The sequence below is a fragment of the Melampsora larici-populina genome (assembly GCF_000204055.1).
Source record: "Melampsora larici-populina 98AG31 unplaced genomic scaffold MELLAscaffold_103, whole genome shotgun sequence".
Classification (NCBI taxonomy): Eukaryota; Fungi; Basidiomycota; class Pucciniomycetes; order Pucciniales; family Melampsoraceae; genus Melampsora; species Melampsora laricis-populina.
The window spans coordinates 72,370-99,782 of record NW_006768867.1 but is presented as its reverse complement, the minus strand read 5'-3'; the positions used below and the strand labels follow the sequence as shown (position 1 = coordinate 99,782).

The window sequence follows — 27,413 nt, the reverse complement described above, 5'->3', positions numbered from 1 at the left end:
ACTCAAGTAAGTTTAAAAAATCCGTAAATTGACTAAACACCACAGCAGAGAATTCAGGTTCGAATCTTCTAACTTCATTAAATCTTGATTAAAGCTTCAAGTTTAGTAGATGAAATAAATCCATGATTCGATTTAAGATATCCTTCGAAACCTTCTTCATTTTCTTCTTCATCATCAAATCGAATCTCTTCTTCTCCTTGTGTACTAGCTTCTGATGTAGCAGTCGAACTTGGACACAACATCTTCTTAGGTTTTTGTTTTTTTCCTACATATTCTATTAAATCAGTTTCCACAAACACTTGATTACAATTTGCGCACATGGTCTATATGATTGGTTGTGTCAAAAAGAAATCCCACAACAGTCGATTATCAGTTTCAAATTGGATCGGTTAGATTTCCAAATCACATCTCACTTACCTCTTCCCCCATTTTAGATTCTACGTATCCCATAATACATTCTTTACAAAAAGAATGCATACAAGGCAAAAAGACTCTAGAATCTATAAACTATGTGTAACCGGAAGATTCAAGAAAATCAAAACCAATTCTAAACTCATTGAATTTTCGATTTCCATCCCTAAAAAAAAGAGAAATCATCAAAAAAAAATTCACTCACATCTAAACAAATCGAACATTCTTCAATCTCATTACTTTCCTCTGATCTCAACTTCAAAACCTTCTTAACCTTCTTCTTTAACTCATGACTCTCATCCAATCCATCCTTCCATCGATTCTTTCCAAACTCTTTAATCAATGATCTCATCCACTTTTCTTCTTCTGGATCGTTTTCATTTCGAATCAATTGATCAAAAAACTCAATACCAACTCTTTGAATGACAATCGTTGGATGTAAAACGATTTGTCTTAATCTAATCAAGATCGTTAAGATCATCGTAAAGTGTTTCATCACCGTACCTGCCATTAATACTTCTAAAAATCTCGCTTTCGCATTCTTGAACATCATCTCATAGATCTTGCTTTCTTTTTCATTCATCTTTAATGATTTGATTTCGATCGATTTGGGAGGTAAATCTCCAATGATCGACTTTCCATCTTTGTCTTTCATCGATTTCTCTCTTCTTAGTACCGTACTCTCGATGATCACTTGAACCACTTCGACTGCCTATAGTCATAAAACAAAACATCACGCAGGGGGTTTTAAGTTTGTGATCTCTCGCGTTTTGCTATAAAGATATAAAAACACATAAGATTGGTATACCTTTTGATCACCTTTACTAAACGGAATCGTCACAAACGATTTAAAGAACGAAAAATCACCCCAAGGTTCCAACTAATTGATCATCCCATCACCATCACCATCAGCCATCCGATCACATTCTCTAACTAGAAACTCAAACCTACTTTAATAAAATGTAACAAAGAAGCCAAATCATCTAATCGATTCACAATCGGTGTACCTGTCAAACACCAACGTCTAGCCGACTTCAATTCACAACACGCCTTCGTGGTTCTTGCATTCCGATTCTTGATGGTATGTGCTTCATCTAGAATGATTCGATGCCATTCCACTATAATTCAAAAAAAAAGAAAAAAAAACACCAAGAAAAGTCATCCCAATTGATTTTCTTAAAGTTTTGGGTCTTCTTTGGTTTATAAAAAGAATTAAAAAACAACTTACCACTAAAAAGACCATTGTTGATCGACTTTTTCTTTTGGTTTGGATCAAACATTCCTTTTTGATCCAACTTAACCCATTCATTACTAACGATCCCATACCTAAGAAAAAAAAACCTCAAAAAGAATCATCAATCATGAATCTACTCAAGACCTCCAATTTTTTCAACCTCTTCTACCAAAAAATAAGACATAGCATCTTACGTTGTAATGACCACATCAAACGATCCATCATCCGTAGGATCCTTCAATTTGCTTTTCCCATCCGAAGAATGATAAATCGAAACGTTTAAAGTTGGATCACATCTTTCTAATTCATCTTGCCATTGATTTAAAAGGGTTAATGGACAAATCACAAGTGTAGTCACCGGTTCGGGTTGGGCTTTTAAACTTTTCATACGCTTTTTGATCTTCTTCTTTTCTTCTTCTTCTTCTTCTTCTTCTTCATCTGATTGATTTGGATCTACACTTTCGAGTTTGGTTTCTTCCTTCTTTGGTCTAGCTGTACAAATTAAGGCTGCCATTTGAATAGTTTTTCCTAATCCCATCTATTCGAAAACAAACCGAAAGTAATGTGATGTGAATTCGATTGATGAACCAGTCAAAGGTGCTTGGTTCTTTTAGACTCAGTAATGCTACTGAATACAAAAGATAGACTTACCTCATCTGCCAAAATGCCTCCCCTAGATTTACGTGCGCTATGTGGAAATTGAAGGGTGAAACATCCCATATATGGATTATAAACTGTTCTCGAAGGGTGGATTTCAAGGGAATCAGGTCATCTCAAGAATAGTTTTCAACATTATCAGAATAGAAAAGTCAAACTTACAAAATGGTTCAAGTGGTTCATTCGATTCAAGAGTACCTTCTTCCTTTGGAAAAAAATATCTAAATAAAGAAAAAGGAAAAACCCAAAATGATAAGTAAAAACAAATACTCATCAAAAAGATTTCAAAAAAGAAACCAAAAAAGTGATCACTAAACTGATCCCAAAGTGGATGGATCGAATTAGTTTCTTCTGACAGAGTTTCCATATTCAATAACCAATTCAAACCTTGTTCTTGATAAGTTCTTAATTCTAACTTGAAATCTTCATTTAAGATTTGAGAATCACTAGGAGGTTTGATCTCATTTAATTTTAAATTAGCTTGATGATAAACCGATTTCAATTGACTTGACGACACCAAAGATGATCCATCTTGTGAAGAGGTGATAGGTTTCAGGGGTTTTGGTTTCAAAAGACTTGATCGGTTTGGATCAATGGTTTGGACAGGTTTCAGGTCTATGATATCAAATAATTTGCTTAATGATTGTTGTCTAATAATGTTGGCTTGGTCTTCTGGATTCTCTACTTTGTAAGGTTTCACCGATTTTGATTTACTTGGTTGTTTAGATTTCATACTAGGATGAGTTCTAAGACGACTTGATAATTGATCAGGTGGACCGAATGCATCTCGAGTGATATAAACTTTGATATAGAATTGGACCGTATCACCTGGTTTGAATCAGAAGAGATGTCAAAAAAGAATGAAGTGATCATATATGAGTAGAAAACACTATATGGGTTACCTGAACGTGGGTTTTCAGGTGGAAAGACTAGATTTCCCTCGAATTCACATAGATTCAAATCGATCAAAGGCACGATCCATTGACCAAACGATTCGTTTAGTCTTGCGAAATGTCCATTCTTTTGACTCTCGACTCTGAAATGAAACATTCCAATCATGTAGATCAGAAAGAGATCCGATTAAAAGATTTTGAATTGATATCTTACCTTACTACATGATCTGGTTTGTTAGACTTTGTTTTAAAAACTTTGGTTCGATTGAGTTCTACTTCTGATGTAAATGATGAGATCGGTTTGGATCTGATTAATTTGATCGGTTCAAGTTCATCTAGTTTGGCTCCGGAATAAACCATAAATCCTTCACTCATGAAACCTAGAGAAAAAACCCCAAAATTTGTCAACTCATGATGCTATTCAATATTGAACTCTAAGGGTTCATGAATTCTTACCACCCAGATATTGTCGTTTCCAACTTGGTGAATATTTATCTTCTTCTTCGTCCTTATCTTCTTCTTCATCTTCATCTGTATCTTCTTCATTGATTTGATTGATGTTAATGAAATTAGAATGAGTGATCTCAATATCAGAATCATCCGACGAGACCTTCATCCTCTTATTCACTCGATCACGTATCCCGCATCGATCCTGATCTTCCCCATTCTCATCATCACCTGAAGTCCTTTTCTTAACCTTTGATTTGATATGATGGTATTCAGGAGAATGATGTAAATCTAATTTAGAAGCTTGACCAATTGGAATGATTTGATCTAAGATTGATGTCGATTGTTGTTCTGGTTTAGGTTTTTTGGAGAGATTGGATGAAATGATTTGGATTTCGTCTTCTTTGTCTGGATTTTGTTTGGGTTTTGGTTTTGGTTTGTTTGGAATGTTGGATGAGATGATTTGGATCTCATCTTCATCTTCATCTTCCTCTTCTTTCCCTTTCCCTTTTTCTTTTTCTTGATGTTTTAATTTTGTTTGATCTGATTCTTCATCTTCATCTTCACTTCCAGGTAAAAACAATGGTTCAATTTCGAATTCTTGTTCTTCTTTTTCTTTTCCATTTGATTGAGGTGATTTGATTGGTATTGATAGGTTTGTTGGTTGAGAACAATCTGACATTTTGTGTGGGTGTGGTATGTGTGTTGAATGGTTGGTTCTTTCGATTTCAAGTCGCGTTTTTCCAAATCCTGTTGACTACAACGCGGTATAATCATATCTCGACTATCTATAAGCATACTCACCGCTTCTTCACTTCTTCAATCAAGAACTCAACTCATGACTTCAGTCTCGATGGATGGGAGAACTCAAGGAATCAAGATGATTTGATAGAGAATGGAATAAGTAATCATAATCATCTGTGGCTCACTTGATAGAGATTGAAGACTTGTAATCATATCGGTCGTATTAAAGACTTGTGATCATATCTCTGTTCTGTGTGTCTTCATGACCTTGACAATTCTATGAATCAGTTCAAGAGTAGTTTGATTTCAGTGAAGTGAATAGTTCTGATGTAGGTGTGATTGAGTGATGGTAAGAGAAGTTGATGAGTTGAATGATGGTACAAGTCAGAAGTTTTGACCATAGTCTGATTTAAAGGGTTCTGTCCATTGGAATTGGTTTCCTCAATCTCATTCTCAACAAAACCACCATCGATCTCAACCAGAACCCAATACCATCTCCAACTCCCAAATCCCAAATCATGTCATTATCAAACTCAGCTCATCTTAAACAATACAATCAAAACCCACTCAACAATTCCATCAACAATCAATCAAGTTTACCTTATCTAGTGGTAATCCTTTCAGGTCCAGGTGAAGATTTATTTCCATTAGTCAATGCTCATTCAACAGATCAACATCCTATCACACCTCAGGTATCGAAACCTTCTTTACCTATCTTGAACAAACCTATGATTGAATATAATTTAGATTGGATAGAAGAAAGTGGTTTGACTGGTATTATACTCTTTTCTCTCAAACCATACCAAAAAACAACAACACACTAATTTTGTTTGGTTTTTTGGTTTTTTTGGGGGGAAAAGATGTTTTGATTCTGGCCTCTGAATCTCAAAGAACTTCAATTAATTCGATACTTAAATCAAGAAAATCTTCAAATCCTACCCGATTATCTTCTTCTACAAACTCAACTAATTCTCATCCACATTTACAAATCAGATTAGAATGTATACCAGATCGACAATTAAAAAGGGATGGAACAACCGGTACTTTACGTTGGGCAATTTCATCTGGTTTGATTAGAGTAAGTGGTATTTGATTTTCTTGCAACTCAGATGCAACAGATATTGATGAGTTGTCGGTTTGATACTTTAGACAGCTTTTGTGATTGTACCTTGCGATTTATATTTTCATTCGAAACCTTCTTCAAGTTTATCTACCAATACCAATGAAACTAAATCCACATCCATCCATTCACGTTCTTTATTACATTTAATTGAAAAACATCGATCAAGTCAAAACTTATTAACTTCAGTTTATTATCAAAGATCATCAAGTTCATTAGATACAAAAGATAGTAAATCAATCTTTCACTAAACCACTTTCTTTCTTACAAAAACTAATCTAATCTTCTTTACAGGTCCACCTTTAACATTGGTCACCTTGGATCCTAAATCATCTACACTTTTAGATATCAAAGAAATCGGACAAGATTTAAGTTTAAGAAGAAAACTTTTAAACCGATTTCCAACACCTGTCTTGACCACTTCTTTATTACCTACTCATCTTTATCTTTGTTCTTCTCTTGTGGTTCAACTCTTGGCTAATTCTTTAGAAGATCAATTAAGATCTTTCAAAATCGATTTCGTGCCTTGGTTAGCTAAGTCTCAATGGCAACCTGGTTTGATTGATTTACACCTCAAACGTAAGATCCAATTTCCCTTAAAAAACCAGCTGAAATTCTATTTCTTCACCATAGCTAGTCAAAGACTGATGAGTGAATGATTTTTTTGATATGTGATAGCTGAGAAAAAGAAAACCATCAAACCAACACCAGATGAACAATGGATCTCACTAAAACGATCAACCACGAACCCCAATCCGATCCCCTTCCAACCATCACCTAAACTAATCCGAACCCCACTCTTAACAGCCCCACCTAGTCCAGCGAAAAACCATGAAAGAGTTCATTCTCCATTCCCAAATCATCATTATGAATCCTTTAAAGTCTCGTCTGGTTTCGATGAAGGTCATCCTACACTTTTAAAAGACCAACTTCGAGATGGTTGGAAGTGTGAAATTCTGGTTTGGGAACTCGAACATGGTTTTGTGGGTCGATGTAATTCGCTTTCAGGTTACGTAGAAGCTAATCGGATCGTAAGTTTTCAAATCCATCCATCCAAAGAAAAAAAAAGTTTAGTTGGAATTGATACAAGATTGGTGGTTTGTTTTTTTTGGGAATAGGCATTGAAATCGTATGAAGAAGAAATGAAAAAGAATCATCAGAAAGTTGTGGGAATGGGCTACGGAATCGATTCTTGTATTGGTTCAAATGTGGTGATTGGTGATAAAAGTTTGATTAAGAAATCGATTGTGGGAAAGTTTTCAAAGATTGGTAAAGCTTCTAAAGTGATGAATTCGATCATCATGGAAAAAGTCATGATAGGTGAAAAGTGAGTGTTCAAACTATTTTTGTTTTATGATTAGTTTGCTCTTTTTGTTTTCGTTTTATGGTCAATTGGGGGTTTTGATTTGGTTTTTGGTTTGGTTTGGTTTTGGTTTGGTGGATTTTTAGTGTTAAGATTGAAAATTGTGTTTTAGCTGATGGAGTTAGGATTGGAGATCGAGCTCAATTAAAAGATTGTGAAGTAGGAGCTGGAACGATTATTGAAGATGATTGTAAGTTGATGAATTTGATGTTTCTTTTAAAAAAAGGATTTTCGAATCTCGGAATTGACTGTTTTTTTGGGTTTATATCATTAGTGGTTTGTAAAGGTGAAAGGATTACGGATTCTGATTTATGATGATCAAAGAATTTGGAATGAGAATAAGATCGGGGGTTTCATGATGGGGGTTTAGGAATTATACTATATATCTATATTATACATATGCTTTATTTTTTTGTAATTGAAAAAAGAAATTATATCAAATGAGAAGGATTCAATTGGCTTAAAGAGATCTCGTGATTGTTTATATACTTGTGGGTTAATGATTCCTAGTAAGTGTAAAATTGAAGGTTTTTAAAACCAAAATCTCTCATGTTGAGCTTGGAGGAGCAGGTTTTTCATTAAAGCTTGAGGATTTTGGGTTTGTTTGTTTTTTCTGTACTGAAGGTTCGTTCAATTTGATTTGATCTGATCATCTTGAACTCCATGATCTCTTTCCTCATTCTTGATCATTACACCTCAAAAGGACTGACTTGTTTGCTTGCTTTGATGATTTTATGATCAATAGGATCTCATTTCAGAGTTAAAGAAGCCCCAGCCTGTGTGTATGTAAGTAGAAAGGAATGATGAAAACCAAAGAAATCAGATCTGATCGATCAAGTTAGGTATGTGTAGAATGATTCTCAAACATTCACTAAACCTGAAAATCCTTTGTGTGAATCATGCGTATTCGATCAGCTCAGTCAAGTTTGATTATACATCTTGAAAAGAAAGGATTTCATTTCATTTCTCATTTCGTTGATCTTGAGATACTCAAACAGTTTTCTGTCATCTTCATACGTCCATTTTGATAAGTTTAGAAAAGGTTAGGTAGGTCATCAGTTTCATTTCAACTTTACCTGAAATATATGAAAGACTACAATTGATTTCTTCGTGCTTTTTTTTTAGAATTGAATGAGATGAGGAATCAGGAATGGACAAGAGAAATGAAGTTAGATTTAGGAGATTTAAAAAATAAATTAGATTCAATTCATCCCATTAATCCGTTTTAAGTTCTTTTTTCTTTTGTTCACCTTCATGTTAAAGAAAATATATTTTGTTTTGTAAAACTGATGATGATGATTTTTTTGGTTTATTTATTACAGGAAATGGTCTTGGAAAAAGACTTATGAAGATTTAAAATTAATTTCGAAATTGTGTTCAATCTTCAATATGGGTATGTGACGTATGAGACCGAAAGTTTTCTTTATCAAATGAATTTATAAAGTGAAAATGAATGATTTGTTCAAATCCAACTTGGTTTGATACAACATTTTTTGGTTTGTTGTAACAGGAATACCGGAATCTAAAAGACCACCACAAGAGTTTCTTGATTCAGGTTTACTAGAACATGAACCTAATCGATTTCAAGATAATCAATCACGTTTACCAAACTTGGGAGATTTCGAAAAGATTACCATCCGTTTAAGATCAGAAGAATCTCTTCCTAAAAACATTTTCGAGGCAACTAAGTTTTTATTTGATGATCCTAATCTTGATGAAAGAACAGTTCATTTGATTATGCATCATAGGAAGACTCGAGTTCTATTTAAATTAATTCAAGTTAAGTTTGATTTTCTAAACTGATATATTTAATCTTAGATTTACTTATATAGGCTACTTTTATGAAATGAAAGTGAGATTGATCATCTTTTTTGAACTTTTTAGGTCTTTGGAATCGTTTATAATGATCGTCAATTCATTAAAATGTTGGCAAATAGTAACAGATGTGTCACTTTATTAGAAAGTTTACAAGAAAAAATTAAACAAAGAAAACAAGATGAAAAGGTAAGATACATAGTTTCTTTCTTGACAACATATTTGATTATTTTCAATCATTATCTTTTGAAAAAAAACTAACACATTGATTTGGGTGTTGTTTGAATTTCAAAAGGCAGGAAAAATTGAACCTCAAATGTGAGTCCGTACAAACTAACCCATAGAAGAACTTACGATGGATGATTTTTCATTGATTTGCTTATCATTAAATTATACATAGGTTCGATGTGGAATCTGATGAATGTGACAAGATTTTAGAATTATTCAACTCTGAGATGGAAGATGATGAATCTAACTAAACAACAAATAAAGTAAAGTAGTTCAAGGAAAAAGAATGGATCCCACTCAAACTATCTAAAGTCCTACCTCAATTTTTGAATCATGTTTGACAAAGTTGGGCTAACCCACCATTTCTCAATCTCATTGCCTAACTTTGTGTCAACTTGATTGTGGTGTCAATTATTATATTGGAAGAATCATATCTTTCAGTTGGTTTTCATTTATGTTTTTAAAAAAGGTTTTGCTAAAAAAAGTCCTAATCATTTCACTTGAATGATTTCACTTTAGATTTGCAATGCCCTATTTTTATCATCAATTTACTTTTCCTTATGATTGTTGATGTCTTTGGGACCGGCATCATCACATTGTATTTTTGATGATTTGACTCCATTGCGTTGCGATTGCTTTCCTTTTCTGTATTGAATGCTTTCCTCTCCATTTAATCTTTTGATGTCATAAAATCATTCTTTGACACTGAGATCATGGTTATTGTTTTAGTAATCAGAATCCAGTACCAATGTGATGAGATCATTCTACACAGTGAGATGATCGATCACTGCATGTCCTGTTATCAACAGAGAGGTATCAAGGCTCAAAACTTTGAAAAATTCAGCCAAAAAGGATGATATGGATGTATCATTCTCTTCACCACACTCCCCAGGCCAGAGATTTGACAGGGAATCTGGAAGGAACCCCTCTGTGCCTTGATATTGGTCAGAGGCCATTGATACAATCCACAGCAGTGCCCATATTCTATGAGCTCCCAGAGACTTAGCAAGTCAAAACACAAAGAGCCATTACAGCAAAACTTGCACAGCAGTGGGTGAGTCACCAAGAGTGAGGGGCGGGTGTGAAGATGGAAAACCTAGCTTCTCATTGGGTTGTCCAGCAGGTAAGGTTGATTTTAACACATCTGGATGTTCCCAAGAAGCACAAGAGTTTGTAGGGATAGACTTGAGCAATTGGCCAAAAAGGTACACTACATAATTGGTGCCAGTGATTGATCCCTACTTGATGTATGTGTAATCAAAGCTGGATGGATAAAGACTAGGTAATTTGTCATGAGTCAGGAAGAAGAAAATATAATAACCAAGTAATGCCCAAACATCCTATAAAATTTGTTTTCCCAACTCCTTCTACTTTTGTGTGGGCTCTAGGAAGCTGAGGTACTTACATTTATTCTTGGGCTCCTCAATGACCCATAGCACCTTTTGGTGGGGGTTATATATGGTGTCATTGGAAACCTGCCAATTGTCACAACCCTTCCAAAAACTTCAATTCCTATGTTTGACATCCTTCACAACTTCCAATTTCTCCAATTTTGTATGGCCATAATTTAAGCCATCACTAACACCACATAGGCTTTTGTTCCAGTACTGTGCTTCACCATTTCTACCAAAGATATTTTTCAATGTTTGATCCTTAGCCTCTTATCCTCATGACACTATCTTTTATCCCAGTGCTCACCAACTTCTTCTCTGCTATCTCCATTAAACACATTTTCCTGTTTGTTTTAGGATAAGCTGCTCAGGTGATCAAAATATTCCAGGGAGAACCTCTGTCCTTGATGACATATTAAAACCAAAGACATAACACTCTGTCTACCCTTCCATGCTCATTCCTACTCCCCCACCCTCAAACCCCTCTTCCACTATTCTACTATCCTACCAGTGGATTGGCTTTAGTATCTGCAAACCTTCTTCTTCAATAACTTCAATCTTACTCCAGGCATATGAAAGGTCCACGATTGGGGGTTCAGTTTCCTCACTGACACCTCCGGATATTCAAAGACAAACAGCTGGAGCTGAATCTTTGGCTATACAAAATGTGGAAATAAAACTCTGAAATTGTTGTTCTCAAGAGGAAACTCATGGAGACTGCAAAGCTATCCCACATGATCAACAAGGAAATGTCAACTAAATACAACTCAATAACAAGTTGTTCCTGGTCAATTGGCAAAAATCAACCTTGATTCATGAAACTCATCCACTTCTGCCCATCTATTGAATCCTGATCAAGTAAAATATCTTTGACATATGAAGTCCAATCCATGAAGTCCCAAGGAGGTATCTCCTCAACTTGGAAATCAAGATAGTTTTTTGATGCTGGATTACTTCTGATGACAGATGTGTGCCATGAACTCAATAGAAATAATATAGCTTGGCTAGGAAATCCATTCCTATCTGAATACCCAAAGAGATTCTGGAACATTTTATTGGTTTCGCCTAGAAGATTTTGTGAATTGGATGTACATCTCTTGTATTCAAACAGTTTGTTAATATTTCTTGGACAAAAATCTAGATCTTCCCATTTACTAAATTCATCTTTGAGAAAGTTTACTACATTGTTCATCAATCTATGAAGTTGTCCCACTGTCACATTGTTCAAATGCAAAATCCTTAAGAGCCCAATAAAAGGCACTGTTAATCTGTACTCTGCAATACTGACAGCTTTCACAATTAGACTGAGGTTCTTTGAATGGGTAGCACTTGAAAATACATCTGATTCAGCTGAGGTATGCTGGGAAGTGTGATGTCCATTGTGATCATTGTATGAAAGCTGAAGCTTTTCAATCAAATCCTCAAAGAAGTCATGCATTTCCTTGCATATGTTCCGGCCAGCAGGTGTATGAAATTGGGCAGCATTTGAAGCTAACTTCCAAACTAGATGTGATGAATTCATTGTGTCCCCCAAAGATTCCAAATTTCTCCTAAGAAATTGTGCAGGTCCCCAGAATGAATGGTTTCTAATTCCATTCCTGTCATAAAGTCCACCTTGAATTCTTTGAGACTCATTGTTGGATGCATCTCTTATTTTCTGCAAGCTCTTAGATAAATCTTGAGGAATTTTTGATTTTTCTCTTTGTTTAGACCATAGAAGTGAGATTGAATGAGCCAATGACAATGGCATTCTTTTAGCATAACGCATTAGCTTCAAGTATCTCAAGTGAAAATCAGGATCAAAGGCACTATTCAAGACATATTTCTCAGCTTGCCCAAAACCAAATTTCTCATATCCTGAGCTCTTCCAGCTACCATAGAACTCTTTTATGAAATTCCAGCCATTGTTCAGTAGGTCATCTATCTCATCGCTACCACATCCTTTGCCTTCAAACACTTTCAAGATACCCAGGAAAGTCATGACAACTACCTGCCCTGCATTTCTTACAGCCCGCTTTATATCTTCCACCTCTTCTGGAATGAATTTGGTCTGGGCTGTGATTTGTTTGTATATATCAGAAAAAAAGTTGTATATCTCATAGCAAAGGTTTGATGACCTATTGACACTGTTCATTCCAATGCTTTGTAGATCAACAGCATAATCAGCCAACCCATGCTTTGTCCTGGTTTTGGAGAGACAGCTTTGCTCTATGGATGAGAGTTTTTGTTTTTTTGAGGTATCTATGCAGATAGAAGTGGGTATTAGATTTCTACTTAGATGACTCCCCCTCCCCCGTTTTTTGGCCAACAATTCTTTTTTCAGAGCTTTCCCCTCTGAAACTGAATCCTCAGTTTTTACGCTTAGGTGACTTAGCCCTTCCAGCATGGTATTGTGATTTGTTCTCCCCACCATCTGGACCGATTTTTCTTGCTTTTTCTCTGATTTTGAAATTGTGGGAGAGTGTATCTCTGGCTCCATAACACTATTTTTTTGAAATTGAGCTTTTACCTGTCTGAATTCCAGTAATTTGTTTCCTAACTGCATTTCCTGAGTGACCCTATGACTAATTGGATTTATTTGAACTGGAGTACCATCTCCTACATCAGTAAATGTTTCAATTATATCTTTCCCCTGTTTTTCCTCTTGACCACAAATTGTTTTGGGGCCTGGCATGTCTTGGCCTACAATTTGGGAGGGTATGGTGTGTGGGTATTGATTATATGAGAACTGGCTCTTTCCCTCGATGGTCATGATGCTCTCTAGAATTGGGTTTGAGAGTTGCTGTAATCCACAAGTATTTTTCCCTGGGTGATTATTTTTCTCCAAGTCTTCATATGTATGTATTTCATTCAAATAATCAAAATATTCATTGATGTATACAGAAGAGTCAAAGATATCCACTGTTTGAGTGCTTGATAACATGTGAGGTGTTGACCACCAATGAGTATCTTCCCATATATTTCCAGAAAAGGGGTTTTGCAAGTCATCTAGATGTTGCAGATGAACATCAAGTGAGGATGGATCATCATAGGCGAGCTCAGTCCTATCTCTTGTCAGATTTTCACAATATGTGGGGTGTGTTGAAAGAATGTCGCGTTTTGAAGGACCATGATCATCATTTCCAAGACAGGTATACCTGTGATCAAATACCTGATTGAGTTGTTCTCCTTCCAGTCTTGCTTCATTGCGTAGCTTATGATCAAACAGTCCTGTTGGTTTTGATTCTTTGAAAGGTTCATAATCACTCCATGAAGCAAGGTCTGCCATGCCATTTGTACCACCTAATATATCAGCGCTGAACTCTAGCCCTGAGCTTGTGTGATAAAATAGAGCTTTCAGCACAGCTACCCCCAAACATTTGCTTAAAGATAAATGAGCAAGCATATTTAAATGGTATAAGATGATAAAGATATTATAATTTTGCTCTTCATGTTAGTTCAAATGCTTGAGGCAAAGGTGAGAAAATTATTCTTGGATATCTGGTGGAGCTGAAACTATTGCATGTCACAAGTTTGGTGATTGTGCAAGACATGTTGGATGTTGAGTACAACACAACTTTTAAACGGTTTCAGAAGCTGTGCATTGATGATATGTCAACTTGTAACGCTGCAAATATAATGTGTTTCTCCAAGGTGAAAAATCATTACATTTACGGTACTCAAAGTTGTGTATAGTTGTGTATAGTTTTTCATGTATAGTTTTTTTTTTGGCCGGGAAATTGAGGCCAAAAGTATAATTTGTTTTTTTCCCGCCAAAAAAAAGTATACACAGAAAAGTATACAAAACTATACACAACCTTGAGTACCATAATTTAATTTGAAAAATGATTAAAAGTGCATCAAATCTACATTAAATCTACATTTTTGTGCATTAAATCCGCATTATTAATCATTTTGTGCATCAAGTTCAATCATTTTTCACCATGGAGAAACACATGATTTTTGCAGTGTAAGGATAGGTACTGTGATACATGAATCCAAGTTCATATCATGTAGCAATGACCATATGATCCAGGTTTTACTACATCAAGGCACTCAAGAAAGCTGTAGATCAAATGCTCAAATCCACTGGATATTCAACCCCAGGCCAGTTTTTTTTGCAAATAATTTGCTGAGATCAATGATTCATACCTTCATGTCACAAGATTATTATTGATGATTTGTAATGGAATGATTTAGTTTGTACATAGAAGAGTTAAATTGGGCGTCCTTGACCAATTTCTTTTTGAGTCGCAATGTCAAAATACATCCAAAATGAGCTCTGTGGTCATTTTTGCAGCTCTTTTCAAGACATGTACCCAAGCCATGGTGTATCTTTTTAGCGCACAACAGTTTTTGGGATGGTTCACAGGATCATAAAGCTATCCCTTGTACATAGGATTACAGACACACATTGACTTTATTATTTGATGAATGCAAACTCAAAGCACAATTACAACACATAATAGAACACTCAGATTTTACAATAACATTGTAAAAAAGGTACAGTCAAACAAGAGAACAAGAAAAGCATCAGACTGCACAAAGGAATCATGTATTTAAAGAAAAATATACATGCATAATTTCATACTAGCTTTTGGTTTACAGCACAAAGGAAAAGATACAGTCAAAACTCTGCAATCAGGCTGTCCAAAACCCTATATCCTCTGAAATACGGTGAGATTGTGGTCCAGCAATGTGGTCCCTCAGCAGATATTTTGAGTCTAGATTTTGGTGACCTCAACTATGTATCCGGTACAGAAGGTGTCCACCAAGTGCACCAGATTCCAGATGTTTGAATGTATGACATACTTGAAAATGTTGACTACAAAAAGACAAATACATCTAAAACAATTGGTCAATCACTTGTACCAAAGCCTTCAGCAAACATCTTTTGAAGCACATCAAAATTATTATGATGAGGATAAAATCAAATCCAACACTGCATCTCCTATGGAACCAAAATTTGATGGATAAGTAAGAGGTAATAATCTCCACCCTTGCATATCTCTTCTCACTGTGAGACTCTTCCAAGTGTAGTCATCTCTCTCTCTTATCTCTTCCAAAGTCATTTGTAAAGCCCCACCCACCTTCCAAGCTCAAGAATCCCCTACTCTTTGAGTTTTCTCCCTCCTCAAAGAAGATGATAAGGCAAAAGACCAGCTGGTCACAAAGTATCCTTTTTGGGGCTACCCCAGGCCACATTGCACAAGGATTTTATTTATAGTGTTAATAGCAATGACTGACATCAAGTGGGAGGGCAAGTTCACATAAAACAGGCTCTTGCCGCCAGGTCAAGTTGTAGAATTTGAGTAAGATCAAAACTTTTAGCACATGATCTACACAATGGGATCCTCTGGCTCATATTGATCTCAAGTGTGTACTGCCACCCCCCCAAGTTTCTGTTTTTATTGGTGTTAAGTTTATCTGCCTACTTGCTCTTCTCATATTTGTCTTGATTGTGTCTGACCTTGAATTTTTCATTCTTCTTACTGCTGTTGACTATCTTGGCCCACTTCCCTTTCTCAAAGTGAGATCTACTATATCTTGGTCTTGAGCATTGACCCAGCAAGGAAGAACAGCATTGTCACAGCTTGTACTATTTTGTACAGTAATTACTGGTAATATTGTGTTGTCTCATTTTAGGTTTTGACTGTGGCAAAAGATGTGTGTTGGAGGTGCACCTCTGAACCCCTAGAGCTTTTATTGCAAGATATTCTTGATGAGGGTTTGTGTTGCAATTTTCTTGCAAACCTCCATTTGTCAGACCTTTGAACATCATATCCTGAATACACCAAACATAGTGGCAAAACATAGTGCCACTATGTTTTAAGATCCACTATTAGTGCACATTATAATAAACCAATAAGGGTACACAAACATTACAACCCATTTGAAAAACCCATTTGAGAAAAAATAGAAAAACCCATTTAAAAAATTATTTTTTTGAACAGAAAAATAAATTGGGTCCCTCTGGAATTTTCTGTTCAAAAAAATATTTTTTTGAATGGGTTTTTATATTTTTTCTTAAATGGGTTTTTCAAATGGGTTGTAATGTTTGTGTACCCTTAACGTGTACCTAATGGAGCACTCTACGGTGAAAAAAGAAATAGGTAAGAAGGGTATAAAAATTCAATCTTTCCGTGTCTCACAGGTGCCAGGTCTTACTTCCAGAATTTTTGAAAAGAAAAACAATCACAATGGGGTTCAGCTTTGCTACCAGGGGATTTCACAAGCCCACCAGTGCTTCAAATAGAAAGGATGTGAAATGTATTTCTGGAGTATCTACAAGCTGAAAATTAAACGCCAAGAAAGACTGTGACTCAATATTTCAAGACAAAGACTTCTGAATTGCAAAGATCAATAGCAATGAAACTATGTCAGGATGAAAAGATAAGTTTTGTGAGTATTCTTCATTCATCACTGTAAAATTTACTCCTGGGGCATGAAAAACATCCACTTCTGGATATCAATGGGGTCCTGATTGGCTAGCAGTTTTTCAGCAGATGAATTCCATTCCTTCACCGTCCAATGAGGCATCTCTGTAATTTTGAATGAAATATAGTTCTTGGATCCTGGATTGCTTGTCATGACTGATATGTGCCACAACCTTAGTAGATATAAAATAACTTGGGTTGGAAATCCATTCTTATCCTCATATCCAAAGAGGGTCTGAAACATTGTATCAGAGTCACGTAGCTTGCTGTGTGATCTCCATGTAAGTCTTTTACATTCAAAGAGATTGTGGATATTGCTGGGATGGAAATTAAGATGTTCCCATTTTCCAAATATATCTTTGACAAATTCTATTGCATTCTGTATCAGTACCTGAAATTGATCCACTGTCAATGCATGTCTGTCTAGGATTGTGATAATACCAATGAAAGGTACTATCACTCTGTACTCTGCCATGCTGACAGCCTTGACAATCAGACTAAGGTTGTCCAAATGCTTTTTGCTGAGAACATTATCTGCCTGATCTGGGAGATTCTTGGAAGGGTGATATCCATTAAGATTATTGTATTCCATATGTAGCTTTTGAACCAAACCCTCAAAGAAGCTATGTAATCCTTCACATACATCTCTACCAGCAGGTGTATGGAACTGTGCAGCATTTGAAGCCAACTTCCATATCAAATGTGATGAACTGTTCTTGTCTCCATAAATGTTCCACTCTGTCCTGAGGAATTGTGCTGGTCCCCAGAATGAATGGTTCTTGATTCCAATCCTCTCATAAAGTCCACCTCTTATATCATGAGAGTCGGTATTTGATGCATCCATTATTTGTTGTCCATGTTCAGATAGATCTCGAGGAATTTTTGATTTTTTTCTTTCTTTGGACCATAGCAGTGATATGGAATGGATGAATGTCAATGGTATATTTATGCTCTTATGGATTTGCTTCAGGTATCTCAAGTGAAAATCAGGGTCAAAGGCACCTTGTGAAAAATATCTCTCAGATTTTCCAAAACCAAATTTTGAACGATCTGCCCAATTCCAATTACTATAGAAGTCTTTCATAAAGCTCCATCCATCATTAAGCAAAAGTTCAACCTCATCCTCTCCATATCCCTTACCCTCAAAGACTTTCAAGATACCCAGGAAGACCATAACCACTGTCCCCCCTGCATTCCTTACAGCCAGCCTGACAGAATCCCCCTCTTCCAAACTGAATTCATGATGGGCTTTGATCTTCTCATGTATTTCACGGAAAAACTCATGTATCTCATAGCAAAGTATTGGTGACCTACTTGAATTCTTCATTCCAATCTTCTGTAGAGAGAGGAGGTGGTTTGGTGAATCAGGAATGGTTTTGGTTTTGGAGATACAGTGTTTGGGAATTGCAGAAAGTTTCCGCTTTTTGTAAATAACTTTGTGACTGGAATTGAGTGCTAGATTTTCACTGAATTGACTCTTCATCTCCCTGGGTTTCACCAATGATGCATTATTTGAAATTGACTGACTATTGAGCTGTTTTGTCCCCACACTCTTGGCCAATTTCTTCTTCCATTTTTCTGAATTTGATATTGTGGGAGAGTATAGACCTGATTCCATAACACTATGTTTATCAGATTGGGGACTCCCTTGTCTCAGTCCTATTGATTGTTTCCTTGTTTGTGTTTCCTCAATTACTGTATGACTGAGTGTATTTTCATCTGGGAGCCTACACCCTCCAATGTTTTCAAATATACCTGCCTCATTGACACCCAGGGGTCTTGTCCCATCCAGCATGGAGACACTATTGGAATTTGTTGTCCCTACAGACTGCTCCAATATTTCTTGCCTTTTTTCTGAGTTTGAAATTGTTGGAGAGTATATACCTGGTACTACACTATTTTGCTCAAAGTGAGGGGTTTCCTTTCTTAATCCTGTTGATTGATTCCCCATTTGCATTTCTTCACTGTCCATATAGCTAAGTGGATTTTCATTAATTTGATCTGAAACACCATTCCCTTCAATTAGAATGGGATCAAGTATACCTTCCTCTTGTACTTTCCCTTGACACTGATCTTTTTCTGGATCTGTGCCTTTTGGATCTACTGTAACAGAAGGTGTTATGTGTGAGTATTGACCAGCTGAGAAATGGATTTCTGAACTTGGGTTTGAGTGTTGGTGTGATCCACATGTATCTGTCCCTGGCTGATTATTTTTTTCCAAGTCTTCATATGTCTGTAGATTATTCAAATAATCAAAGTATTCATTTATGTATGCATTGGAATCAAATATATCATTGGTTTGCATACCTGATAACACCTGGGGTGTTATCCAATGAGTAGCTTCCCAAGTATGTCCAATTGGTGATGGTTGTAAGTGATGTCTATCATATGTGTGGCTATTGAGTGAGTATGGATTTTCAGAAGTAAGCTCTGCCATATTTACCATCAAACTGTCATAATCAGCACAGTGGTTTGAGACAGTGATGTGATGTGAAGGTTCATAATCAAGTTTTCCCAGACTATCATAAATGTGATCAGATACCTGATTTGGTTGGTCACCTTGATATTCCACAGCATTTCTTGAAGATTGTTTGAGATTTTCTGGTACCAAAGGACTCTGAGGAAAATCAAGATCAAAACCAAAAAAACCATCTCCCCTATTTGTGTCACCTGATATCTCAGATGTCAACTGTAGCCCTGAACATAGTTGATAAGTTGAAGCCTTCAGTGAGATTACCAGGAAGTATCTGAATAGCCATATATTCCTTGGCATATCTGGAGAGTGTATGATGACAAAAAATATTGTGTTTTTTTCTTTGTATTGGTATGACTGCTTGGGCCAAAGGAATGATAAGGATTATTATATTTTTGGTAGAATGAAAATTTCAGCTTGAAGCAAGTTTTAGTGGTATCTAAAACATTTTGGATGTGGGTATGAGAGAATTATGAAACTATTTCAGAATCTGAACAATTGACCATGATGATAACCTGTTTCTCAGAAGGAGCTCTTGAATACATAAGCTGAGGTTACCTCATGTAGCAATGAGTGTATATTCAACATACAACAAGAATCTGTATAATCTGCACATCAAATGCTCAAATCCCAGGCCTGTTTGTTAACAGTTACAGTGCTGTGCCATTTCATTCCTTCATGTGCTAGCCTAATACATGCCACAAGACATTCATAGGGATTAGTAAAGTGTGATGACTGTTTGGAAGGATCATGGACTGGTGCTGGTGGTCACTTTTGTGTATCAAGTTCACATTGATTAAAAGATCATAGCCAAACCGCTCAAGCAGGTGTACTACTACTAAGCTTTTTGGTCACTTGGTTAGCTTTTAGAACAGCTCTTGGAACATTTTGATCAGACAAGATAAAGCCAATATCAAAAAACTAGCAAATCAAATTCTGTGACCCTGAGCCTTAGAAGTGTTGATAGAAGTCAACAAAGGCAAAAACCTGTAAGTTCCACAAACCCCTCTGAGGAGAGGTGTTATTCACACCCATCTCAATAAGATACCAAATTTTAAATATGTTTCCACAACCAAAAATCTCAACAAACACTTTCTTTACAAGTTTATCTTCACCTTTTCTACCTCTCAAACCCATAATGGACCAGTAAACCAACCAAATCATTTAAGAAAAACAAGTCTATAAATCACACCGCGGGAATTAACTTGTTTGAAACCCGAATGAGTGAAATTTCGGTGTCCGGGTTCGAAATTTCCTCGAATCAAGAAACTCGTTCACAATTCGTTAGCAATAGGTTTGCCAATTTCCCTCGGGCTGTACTCTGTACTCTGCTGGCCCCGTGTATGTACAGTCACATGATACAACAACAAACCCTTTCACCATTCCTCACCTTCACCTTCATTTGTCAAGCCTTGATCAACCATGAAAAAAGAAAGGAGTTGGGTGAGGACATGATGAGGGGTGAGATACTTGAACGGTTGGAATTGGAGGTTTTGAAAGTGCTGTGTATGTGTATGTAGTATGTAGTGTACTCGAGGGAAATCGGCGAACGTAATGTTAACGAGTTGTGAACGAGTTTATCGATTCGAGGAAATTTTGAACCCGGACACCGAAATTCCGCTCATTCGAGTTTCAAACAAGTTAATTCCCGCGGTGTCATTCATGTCATTATGTAGCCTGCCTACATGATGTGTTAAGAAATTTCTCATCAAAATTTACATTCATTGAAGTACCTCAACTCTTAAAAAGCGTTCGCCCGTGAGGGGCTTGCACAGTTAAACTTGGAGTTTTCGCAGTTCACCCACTCCTCAGTTAGCTCTGGTTTAACGAGTGGGATGATACTTATGTGAGATATTCAGGAAACTGAATCCTTCACCCAATTGATCGCTCTTACTTTGAGTCAGAGAGATCGTGATGGGGGAGTGGCGGAGCCCTGCCTTCGGGTTGGTTCTCGAGAACCAAACGCCCGGCCGGCCTCGCGCCCTGGGTCGGTGGGTGGGATTCATACTTCTTATGTCAGTTAACTCTTAACTCTTATGTCAGTTAACTCTTAACTCATTTGATATCTGACCGGGTGGGTGGGAGGTTGTCGAAAAAATTCAGTACTTGAATTTCAATGGAGTGTAATGATTTGATTATCTTTGAGGAGTCGATAATTAAATCTTGACGTTGCTTAGCGAGGTGCAAATTTTGAGTTGAGAATTTTTGGAACCCAATTCCAAATTCCAAAACTCGACAATGTCGATTTGCAACGTGCGCGCCGTCCCGCGCACCTCTCCTCCGCTAAGGCACCGTGGGCTTAAGAACCACGTCGTGCCTAGTGGTTCTTTCAACCCACTCCTCAGTTAGCTCTGGTTTAACGAGTGGGATGATACTTATGTGAGATATTCAGGAAACTGAATCCTTCACCCAATTGATCGCTCTTACTTTGAGTCAGAGAGATCGTGATGGGGGAGTGGCGGAGCCCTGCCTTCGGGTTGGTTCTCGAGAACCAAACGCCCGGCCGGCCTCGCGCCTACAGCCCACCCACCCTCCGAGTTACGGGAATCACGGCTTCGTCTGTTGTAGAGCTCCGGGCCCCATAACTAGGACGACCGTCCCTGGCACGTCGCCTAGCCACCCGAGCTCGCCCTACACGACGTCGCCGGGGTCAGTTGTCTGCTTTTTAAGGTTCAGCTCTTCCAATTGAAATATTTAAAGTTTCGCCCAGTCAATTGTATTTCTGTACGTGCCTAAAGGCGCCTGATCTGCATTCTGTATCTGAATGCTCATCTTTCCTTTCGTTCATCTATTGTCTCTAAAAACAATATGGTATCTCTTATCTCTTCTTCCGAGTATGCCTTTAGGTAACGTAAGTAAGTAAGCGATTTCCATCTACCTTGTTTTGCGATAGTTTTCATCGGTTTCCCTAAATTAAATCTTATGGATGCTCCTCCTACCCTGAAAGAGTGACCTGACCATGTTTTTAAACCCGCTTTTCCCCAAGTTTCACCAGCTAATTTTAGGAATCTCGGCTTCGTTAACGCCTTCATGCCTCCTTTCTGATTCGGTGTCGCGAAAATTAAGTCGTCTCTATCTGCTGATTTGTTTAAGGCTAGTACCCTTTCCAGTGCCGCGACGGGGTCTAACACATTAAATTGTTCTTGTAAGTGTATCACTTGAACTTCTTCTGCTTTTGCCGTTTTCGCTTTCCTTAGGTGTAGTTTTGCGAATTTCTTGCCGTCTTTTTCGCCAAACTCGATATGTCTTCGTAACAAAGCACCCTGTTCCGGCTTACTACGCAATAACTCGCCCAGTCTCGCCATTCCCCAGAAGGCTATCAACGCTACTGAACCTACGACATTCAGCTCATCCGATTTTCCGTACGTTTCCCGTAATAATTTGTAGAGTTCTCGGATCATTATGGGCTGCTTATTGGTTATTAACGACTTTTCTTCTTCGTTCCTTTTCGTAGCTCTTAGTAGAACTGCTACCACCTCCGCGTCGGCTGATGGTCTCTTCATGTGCCTGACCATGCTCCACGCGCGGATACCATCTAGATACTTTTTTATTGTTACCGATGAGATTATCCTATCTGGTCCGTCCGCTCTATCGACTTTCGACTTCCCCGCCCACGCAATGAACTCGTAAATGTCTTCATCTGATACCGGTTGGTTTTCGTCGAACCCTCCTGATGTTTTCTCCTTAAATTCAATGAACTTCGAAACTCCGCTAGAGTAGCCTTTCAACGTCTTATCCATCCAACCACTCGACGCTGCGTGTTTCCCTGCCAGGGTCGTTGCATTTCTTGCGGTCTCGAAGTGTTTTGGCAGTGTGTGGTTCTGTGCCATTATTTTTTATCTTAGTCGTTCGTGATGTGCTTCTACGCGGGGTTTTTCTCTCTTTCGACGATGATACGGGGGGTTTTTCTCTCTTTCGACGATGATACGGGGGTAGTGAAAAAGGGGTCTCAATTGGGTAACGGTGGTTTATATTTCATTTCATTTCATTCCTGCCTTATGAACTCTTTTAGGTCTTCTGGCATATTGACCCAAACCTCGTCTCTTACATGTTTGGAGGAGTCATAGCCTCTTGACAACCTGTCGGCGGCATTGTCTTCCGACCTCACCCTCTCCTGTTTCAATCTACAGTCTAATCTCAAGGTCTCATCTTGAATTTTGATCCACTCTCGATTAACCCAACGATTTCGAGACTTCCCGTTTCGTACTGCACCCTCTGTCACGACGTTATCTGTAAGTACCAGGAATTCCTGTCCTGCCACTGTCATCAACTTTGTGAGCATTATCAGGCCTAATCTCAGTGCTACTGTTTCCGCCCAAGCAATCTCTCTTTTTGTGCCATCAGCTTCGATTCTATCCCAGCCTCTACGCAACCGAAATCTTGCCCACTTTCGTCCGATTATGATTCCTATGCCGAATGATGTCGATGCATCGCCTACCCATGCTACATTTCTAACACCTGGGCTGGGTATCAGTCTTCTCGGATTTGCGTTTGACATCACTCTCAACCAGGTATTCAGATCGTCTAAAACCTCTTCTGGTATGTCCCTTAGAGCCAATTTGTGAACCCATTCAGACATCCAGTGGTACATTGCCACGCAGTGACACCGTAGTTGTGGATAAATTAGAGTTGCATGTGCCAAACGTCCTGACAACTTTTCCACCTGCTTATGCGTAGCTCTTTTCATCGACATGAATTCTTGTATTTGCGATATACGTAACAGGCGTTTCGACTCTTGTAAACCGACGGTTTTGTTTTTACCGTCCCAAACCATCCCTAGATACTTTTGCGTGTAAGCAAACTCTCTCCACTTTGTTGGATTCGTGACTACTCCCAACCGATCACTGACTTCCACTACATCTTCCATTGTGAATTTATTAGATCCGTCATCCGGTTTCACGAAGAGTGTATCGTCTACCCATCGAAAAGCTCTTACAAAGCCGAGCTTCCTTTGAATTATTTCCTTCCACGTATCCGCTACCTTGCCAAACGAACCGCAACCGGCTACTCCTCCGAACGTGATTCGGGTGTCCAGGAGTACCTCGCCATTAAAGGTCAGTATCATCAGATACGGCCATTGCCCGGGCTTTGTCGGTATCTGCCTATAGGCTTTTGCCCAGTCATATATTCCTAACAAGACGGGGTAATCAATTGATAGTAAGAATTTCACTACTCTATCGAAGTCGTCCCAAGACGTAATGAATTCGTCTTTATCTACTGCTGCGTTGACTGAATTGATTGTTGGTTCTCTCCTGGGGTAAGATAGGTCGTTGATTGGCCTCAGTGAACCGTCTCCGTTCGTCACCGCTCCCAGTGGGCTTGTCCGAAAGAAACCTAGCTCGTTGTATGCTTCTTCCTTGGTGAATGGGCCGAACATTCGGCCAGCCTTTATCTCGTTTTCTAGGTTTTCTTCTATTTCTTTCTTTGCTTTCAACGCGGATGAGTGGTTCGGAGGACAATAATACAACATATTTGGTAGGTGTATTTCTGGGATTCCTTGATCAAAACCTTCGAGGAATCCTTTCAAGATGTGTCTCTTTTCTTCTAGCAGACCACTTTCTCGTAATTCTTTTTCCCACTCACTAACGTTCATCTCACACTTCACCCTGCTTGGCCACTTCTTTCTCGTGGTACTGCGTCGGACTGGTGTGTTGACTCTCGTGCTCATTCTCATCAAGCAGCTTACGTCTGGGCTTTTTGATTCTCGACTGGTCATTCAGGCAAAAAAGGGGGCAGGCGAAAAGGTTTAGGAACAATTCTCACGTTAGGGGCAATGCTTTCTTTTGGAATGAGTGACACATAATGTTTGGTAATGTAATTTTCATTTCTTCATCATGTTCTCGGCTGTCATTAACTCACTAGCTTCTTTTGTTGTACTTTCCGTTGCTGTACTTAGCACCTCGAGCACCATCTCTGCTCCTGCTCCGGCTTCTAGCCCGGCTATGGCCATTGTAGTCTCCTCTGCCTCTCTCAGGACTCCTATAACGATCACGCCTTTCATCGTAACGGCGGTCTTCATATCTGCTCCTGGCATAATCTTTTTTGTACTTCCCTGCCGCTTCGCGCTTAGCCTTCTCTGCTGCTTTCTTCGCTTTATACCCGAGCGGTGGCAGCCAGCCTTCTTTCTTTGGCTGAACCGAGTCGTATCTCGTGGTTGCGGTCGACGTTGTGGCTTTCGCTGCTGATGATGCTCTCGGAAGGCCAGTTTCGGGGTCGATATGCTCACGTGGTCCGCCTACCGCATACGGGTTCGTTTGGTACGCTCTTTCGTTGTAGTTTTCGCAAGTCATCTTCACCTCGTTCAATATGACCGATTGGATTGTTGATATGTTACAGATGCTCTTCTCTACCGTTGCCCGCATCACACCTTGACGTACTCTCCTACAGTATCTCAATGCGACCATCCATCCAGCCTCTTCTCTAAGCTCGATGACCAATTTCCGATGGCTTTCGAAGCGCTCCGCTTGCGTCTGCCATCCTTCCTGACGAACGTATTTAATGAAGAGTGACATTGCATCTAACCACTGCTCATACTGCATGGTAAGCTCATCCATCGGTGGATCTCCGCTATACACCTTCGCTCCCGACCCTCCTTCCAAGATCTTAGCTTCTGACGGGGCCTTCCTCGTACTCCAGGCTTGGTGTTCTTTGATCAAGAAATTTTTGTCAAAAACCGCGAGGGAAATGTATGCCTTGAACGTTCGCATATAAACTTGAAGCGTCGGAGACAGTTGCGTCAGGCCTTTTGCCATCTGAATGGAGTTATCGTGTAAGATTCGTCTCCCATTCTCAATTACGTCTCCATTCGATAAAACCATCCTTCCTTTCCCTGATTCTAGAAGGGCCTTCGCTAACTCCTCTTCTTCAGCCGAATTTACTCGTGAGGGAGGTTCGTCGATGGCTTGGTTTGTTTCTAGTCTATCGACCGGGTACGATCGTGGTGCTTCGACCCTAGAGACCGCCCGCGTCTGTTGTCGATCTCTACCAGTCGATGAAGCTTCCGTGAAGCCTTCCTCAATTAGGTGATGCGGAGCCGGTTGGTTGTAGCGATTTGAACGTTCTCGCTGCCGCCTTGGCGGTGAATCTTCTTGCCGGTCACTAAAAGGCGATGATGATGGTTTGCGTGTTGGTCTTCTCCCACGCCTTGGTGATCTCCCCCTCCTCGGGGGTTCAGGGGATGACGAGGGAGAGGGGGATGAGGGGGGGCCTCCTCGACGTGCTGGAGCTGCCTGCCTTGTCAACCGTTTCGCGGGCTCTCTCGTTATGGCTGCCTGCGTTTGGCGCTCTGGGTCTTCTCGCTGCGTCCCGATCGCTGGAACGATTGGTCGCGTAGGAGCGGGTCTCGTGGGTCTAGTTGCGACTGGTTGAAGGGGTTGTGCTGCGAGCGGAGCTGGAGGCGGCATAGGACGAGTCGGTGGTGGAGCTGGGTGCGTTGGTGGTTGTCTTAATCGACTAGGCAACGGCGCTATTTGACGTTCACGCAAGTTACTAGGACCTGGAGTTGGTCCTCTGCTTCCGCCCTCTCTCGGCTGAGACTCTGGCGCGAAGATCCGAAAGTATTCTGCGAGCATTGCATTGCCTTCCGCCCGACGATTCGTCTCGAACATTTCATCGATCTGCGCTTGCATGATTATCGCCCTATCTCCGTCTGCTGTTGAAGTAGGGGTTCATTCATCGTGAGTATTTCGTTTCCCAACATTCTTTTCCTTTTCTGGATATGGGTATTAGGCTTCAACTCGAATGAGATTGAACACGCCCTCCTTATTCTCAGCCAGGGTAGCTCCTCTTGCCATTCTCGCACCCATAACTCGGGGCCTAGGAATCAAGGATCGAGACAAAACACCGAACTAACATCGCATGTCTTTGTCAGGCCCAACTACAACAGGATTCTACCCTGGGCCCTCCCATTCAGGGGTCGATACCACATCTCCTTTCCGAGCATGTGTACGTCTTACGAATTGCGTGTGTGGTGTGGAGATGATATGACTAAGGTAGAGATAGATTTTTCTAGAAACAGAAGTGAGTAGTGAAAAAAGGGGTGTTAGAGGAAACTAACCTAGGCTTTCTATCTCTTCGCCGTCTAGGTCATCGACTGTGGATGGGGTTTCACCCCGTCGAGCTTTCCCCTTTCCCTTTTGCGGAGGCGGTCTCCAAGATCCATCTTGCTCCGTATCTGACGAGCCTCTGCGAGCAGGACCTTCTATTACTTCAGGTTGAACCT

At 39.0% G+C, this 27,413-nt stretch overlaps 5 protein-coding genes across 5 annotated transcripts; 2 read left to right on the top strand and 3 right to left on the bottom strand.

The window, feature by feature from the left end:
- Positions 1 to 77: 77 nt before the first annotated feature.
- Positions 78 to 3,570, bottom strand: MELLADRAFT_84153 (uncharacterized protein; the record flags this gene model as incomplete). Its single annotated transcript, XM_007418735.1, has 12 exons — positions 78 to 323; positions 418 to 507; positions 617 to 1,123; positions 1,220 to 1,291; positions 1,363 to 1,529; positions 1,640 to 1,737; positions 1,840 to 2,183; positions 2,297 to 2,379; positions 2,465 to 2,523; positions 2,620 to 3,130; positions 3,193 to 3,338; positions 3,410 to 3,570. 12 exons carry the CDS (start codon positions 3,568 to 3,570, stop codon positions 78 to 80), a joined length of 2,484 nt encoding a protein of 827 aa, XP_007418797.1.
- A 1,334-nt stretch (positions 3,571 to 4,904) lies between these two features.
- On the top strand, positions 4,905 to 7,184 carry MELLADRAFT_84152 (uncharacterized protein; the record flags this gene model as incomplete). The annotated part of the gene is made up of 8 exons (XM_007418734.1): positions 4,905 to 5,160; positions 5,247 to 5,464; positions 5,536 to 5,737; positions 5,801 to 6,085; positions 6,185 to 6,537; positions 6,625 to 6,833; positions 6,956 to 7,059; positions 7,144 to 7,184. The coding sequence occupies 8 exons, from the start codon at positions 4,905 to 4,907 to the stop codon at positions 7,182 to 7,184; spliced, it is 1,668 nt and encodes a 555-aa protein (XP_007418796.1).
- Positions 7,185 to 8,258: 1,074 nt separating this feature from the next.
- On the top strand, positions 8,259 to 9,163 carry MELLADRAFT_69669 (uncharacterized protein; the record flags this gene model as incomplete). Its single annotated transcript, XM_007418727.1, has 5 exons — positions 8,259 to 8,262; positions 8,380 to 8,648; positions 8,754 to 8,873; positions 8,980 to 9,002; positions 9,085 to 9,163. 5 exons carry the CDS (start codon positions 8,259 to 8,261, stop codon positions 9,161 to 9,163), a joined length of 495 nt encoding a protein of 164 aa, XP_007418789.1.
- A 1,942-nt stretch (positions 9,164 to 11,105) lies between these two features.
- On the bottom strand, positions 11,106 to 13,688 carry MELLADRAFT_69668 (uncharacterized protein; the record flags this gene model as incomplete). Its single annotated transcript, XM_007418726.1, has 1 exon — positions 11,106 to 13,688. The coding sequence occupies one exon, from the start codon at positions 13,686 to 13,688 to the stop codon at positions 11,106 to 11,108; it is 2,583 nt and encodes an 860-aa protein (XP_007418788.1).
- Positions 13,689 to 16,714: 3,026 nt separating this feature from the next.
- Positions 16,715 to 19,492, bottom strand: MELLADRAFT_113963 (uncharacterized protein; the record flags this gene model as incomplete). The annotated part of the gene is made up of 1 exon (XM_007418738.1): positions 16,715 to 19,492. One exon carries the CDS (start codon positions 19,490 to 19,492, stop codon positions 16,715 to 16,717), a length of 2,778 nt encoding a protein of 925 aa, XP_007418800.1.
- Positions 19,493 to 27,413: the final 7,921 nt, after the last annotated feature.